Raw genomic sequence first — 5,000 nt, forward strand, 5'->3', positions numbered from 1 at the left:
TTTACTAGTGTATCATATATAACATATATAGAGAAATTACAATAGCGGTTACAATCACATTCACACGGGAATTTCTAAGTCACAGATGAATACCGTGTGATGGCCACTTTCAGATCATTAGCAGCTCCATTCATTTGTACATAATATTCATCAGCAACGCATGAAATACCCCTAAAATATCACACTTAACCCTTTATCGCGATCGTAACCACCCTCTAGTTTTTCCCTAAATGCTCAAACCCTTCGTTTCCAATATCAGTTGAATCAGTAGAACTTCAAAAGTTCAAAGTTGGAGCAAATGTTTTTTTGTTGACCAGGCGGACATGAGTCTTTTTATAGTTTATTTATGACATATTTGTTTTTGATGTTGTTAATAGTCTATATATGACATGTCTGTTTTGACGTTGTTACTTATTTCAGAATGATTTATTGTTAATTTGTTCTCTTCATTTATTTATTTCCTTATTTCCTTTCCTCACTGGGCTATTTTTCCCTGTTGGAGCCCCTGGGCTTATAGCATCTTGCTTTTCCAACTAGGGTTGTAGCTTGGATAGTAATAATAATAATAATAATAATAATAATAATAATAATAATCTCTTCAGCTCCTATGGAGTAGTCTATAGAACTGACTCTCCTCAGTCTTCGTAATGCTTCTCCACCATTACAAATCACTGATCCCTCCTTTCAATTACGATAACCACAAACAATTCTTCTCGATATAATTTTCAAATTTTGTTTATCTTACTTCCAACTTGGCTTACATACGCTGGTGTGTCTTACAACTGTCTTTTGCACACATCATCTTTTCTTTGTTTCGATTGTTGTGATTCGCTTTTTCTCCCATCTTTCGTTTTGTATTTCCAAATATAAAAACGAATTAGCTACTATCCACCTCGTTATTTATCCTTATTTTAATTCATATTACTTTCACCTTGATCTTTTATGAACACTTTCAAAATTATCATCTGCAAGCAACAATTCATCTTCTTATCCCACAACTGTATCGAAATTTAATTTCCGTTGTCCATTCGTAAAGATATTAATACCCACAAAGTTATAACACGTTTGTCCCAGACCAACATTTTCACCAAACAAATCACACTCTCTCTCTCTCTCTCTCTCTCTCTCTCTCTCTCTCTCTCTCTCTCTCTCTCTCCCCTCTATACATGAAAAACATTAAAATATCGGGATCACCTGAAGATCCGCCAGCCCACAAGCACCTCCTGAAGATCCATCACCCCCAAATTTTCTCGGATCTTCAGGTGATCCAAATATTGTCATACTATATCCACGTGTAGATGTAAACGTAAGTTAATCAAAATGTTGTTAAACTAAAATAGATTCCTCCACGAATAGAGGTGCCTGCAAGGTCTTTAGTAGTGTTTACAGAACTTTATCAAAGAAACGGACATGGTGGAATAAACACCACTAAGGACCTAATACTCTCGTGTTTCCTTTCATCTCCTCTTGTAGTTGTATTTGTCGTCACATACACACACACAAATATTTGCACAAATAAAAACATACATATATATATATATATATATATATATATATATATATATATATATATATATATATATATATATATATATATATATATATATATATATATATATATATATATATATATATATAAATACATATATATATATATATACATATATATATATATATATATATATATATATATATATATATATATATATATATACTGTGTATATATATATATATATATATATATATATATATATATATATATATGTATATATATATGTATATACATACATACATACACAAACACACACATATATATATATATATATATATATATATATATATATATATATATATATACACATACTGTATGACTATTTAAGTGCATATAAGTATACTATTTACGTTCAGATCTCATTCTCAAGTAGAGTGTTCTCATTTTGAACGCTGAGTAAACATATGCTCATTCAAGAGACAGAGTTATGCTGTACTGTGTCGAGAAAAAAATTGTGTTGTACTGTGAATATATTTTCCTTCGAACAAGGGTAATCTTATTCTCCTTTGGTGACAATGGAGAGCCATTTATTCTCGCATTACACAATGCACAAAAAATTAATGTAGTTTCTAGCAGCTTAAATAAAAAAAGGAATGGAAAAAAAAGACTTTGTAGACTAAGGGAAAGTTTAAATGATATTTTTTTTTCTTAAGTGGTCGTCACCTTAATCCTCACAAGATACACAGGAAGTCCAAAGCATTCAAAGGTATCCATCATTATAATGAGAGAGAGAGAGAGAGAGAGAGAGAGAGAGAGAGAGAGAGAGAGAGAGAGAGAGAGAGAGAGAGAGAGAGAGACTTTGTAGACTAAGGGAAAGTTTAAATGATTTTTTTTTTCTTAAGTGGTCGTCACCTTAATCCTCACAAGATACACAGGAAGTCCAAAGCATTCAAAGGTATCCATCATTATAATGAGAGAGAGAGAGAGAGAGAGAGAGAGAGAGAGAGAGAGAGAGAGAGAGAGAGAGAGAGAGAGAGAGAGAGAGAGAGAGAGAGAGAGAGAGACTAATAAATAATAAAAACCACACCATCGAGAAAGTAATCGCAAAATCCCAAGCTTACCTTTGGCGGAGGCGGTGGCCTTTTCTTTAGTTTGAGAATCGAATAGAGCTTTTCTTTGCTATAGGACTTAGTCCTGGGGGGTTTAATAATGCCTTCTTTCCCCACCATTTCCTTGTATTTCCTTTCTGGGAAGATTAAAGGTATCTATTCGCTTTATCTAGTATCTTGAGTAAGGAGCTACAGAGATAGAAAGATGTGCGATTCAGTCAAATCTAGGCGTTATATTATGGACTCCTTCCTGGGGGAGTCCTTGGCCTGGTGTGACACATTGGATCTATGTCAATGTAATATTACCATCACAAATTTGTTTCTGAAAATTGATTAACAGCTTTTTATCATAGGACTGAATGTTACTTTCTCTTTTCAGATTGAGATTTTCATTTTTTTAAGATATAAATAAATGATTGAAAATTGGCAAGGCACATGTTACGGTACCAAAATCACAGATGAAAACATAATTTTCAGATTTTACATAAACGTAAACTTTCGTATCATACTTCATTATCTCAAAGTATTTCAGGGTAATTTCTTTGCAATCACTATCAACTGTTTTCATAAAATAAATTCATTGACGGTGAATCAACTCATCGTCTTCCTTAGATCATGAAACCAAGTTACTAATGATCAAAATTCAAATAAAACTGTTTATAAAGGCAGTTTATCTCAAGCGGGTTAAACATCAGGACGTGTCACGGTAATCTATCCACCTAACTAATAGTGACTATTATAAAACCAGTTCTTTAATAAGGCTTGATACAATCTTGATAGCAATTTGGTCAACGATAATCAAGGTAATTTCTAAAAGGCTCAACAGTGGTCTATATCCCAAACAGAATATTGGAAGCTAATCGACTTGAAAGCTGAATGTCTACTTCAATGTTGATGATAAATAATACCTTCCCCTTAACAACAAACTATTATTATTATTATTATTAAATGCTAAGCTACAACCCTAGTTGGAAAAGCAGGATGCTATAAGCCCAGGGGCCCCAACAGGGAAAATAGCCCAGTGAGGAAAGGAAATAAGGAAATGAGGAAAAATAGAACATTTTAGGAATAGTAACAATATTGAAATAAATATTTCCTATTTAAACTATAAAAACTTTAACAGAACAAGAGGAAGAGAAACTAGATACCAGCTAACCTATAGAGTAAACCAATATTAATTATTACAAGAAAGGGCAGACCAACTCGCTAACTAATCGATGTGTTAAAAGAACCTTGCCCCGAATAAATGTAATTTTCCACGTTTGAATTTATGAATAAGAGGAAAATTAATTTCCTTGATGGATGGAATGTCCAGTAGGTGGCGTGTCAGTAAGTTTGCTCGGTTGGTCTTAGGTGGTGAACAAGTCATTCAGCTTCGGACGTTGGACGGAACGAACAAGCGTTTATAAAACAAACAAGAAATTAAATTGATGTTATTAAGCTTTTTGTTTGGATCAGCAAATTGTAGTTATCATGATTGTTTAAATGTAATGGTGTATGTATAAAGAGTCTAAATGCCTTGAGTAAAGGCACCGTGTTTCAGCAACGTCCGAGTGCTATACGAGCAGTCGTATCCAAATTCAATAAATTAAATTTGATTTGACTTGGTTTTATTTGTCCGTCCATACTGAGACATGGAGTATATACAGGAATCAGTATTCTACGTGGTGACCATCTCCAGTTAAATAATGAACTGGATTATGACAGTTTCATCATACCTGTCAAATATGATTAAGCTCTGAGCCAAAGGAATGCCAGCAGTTAACAAATAAGCTAACGAACAAACTGAAAATTAGTCAGTAAGTCATTCTTTTACCTATTCACCCGGAAAATTAAGTCAATTAATCAATGATTCTTTAGTTAATCTATGAAATGACAAGGATGTGTAACCAACCAGCGAGTCACTGCCTTCTCCGCAAGTAACATCAATATTGACAATGGAACAGCGAGCAACCGCTCTCACATAAATCAGAAAAATTTTATTTACCAAACTAATCAGGTAATACACCAAAGTTACAGCTGAATCTAAGATTTGGAACATGATAACAACTGACTGCTCACTGGCTATTCTGCAAATCAAGACAAAACTGCTATCTAAAGATAATCGGGTTAACTATCGAGTAGGGTATATTAAGGATTAACCAAAGTCATGAAAAATAAGGCAATAAGTGAGTAACAATGACAGAAAAAGAACCGCCTGGGTGAGTCACGACTGCTGTTAGCCTTCGTATGGATCTGTCTTGCTGACTGCCAAGATCTATTATAAAAACCAAAAAGTTACGAAAAAGCCACAACCTATATTATTAAAACTACATTTGCCAATATTTATAAAGTCATTGAAAAATAAAGGGCATTTCTGAGGTATGCTAAATAAATAAAAACGAAACATATGAGCCAAT

General features: G+C 33.2%; 1 protein-coding gene across 1 annotated transcript in view; it reads right to left on the reverse strand.

The window, feature by feature from the left end:
* LUBEL (Linear Ubiquitin E3 ligase) overlaps nucleotides 1–5,000 on the reverse strand; it is a 198,492-nt gene that overhangs the window by 193,296 nt on the left and 196 nt on the right. The window contains exon 2 of the mRNA XM_068364388.1: nucleotides 2,614–2,923. Within this exon, the coding sequence (XP_068220489.1) occupies nucleotides 2,614–2,721 (108 nt within the window). The 5' untranslated portion in view covers nucleotides 2,722–2,923. The remainder of the gene's footprint in view (nucleotides 1–2,613; nucleotides 2,924–5,000) is intronic.

This window comes from Palaemon carinicauda, chromosome 41, assembly GCF_036898095.1.
Source record: "Palaemon carinicauda isolate YSFRI2023 chromosome 41, ASM3689809v2, whole genome shotgun sequence".
Classification (NCBI taxonomy): Eukaryota; Metazoa; Arthropoda; class Malacostraca; order Decapoda; family Palaemonidae; genus Palaemon; species Palaemon carinicauda.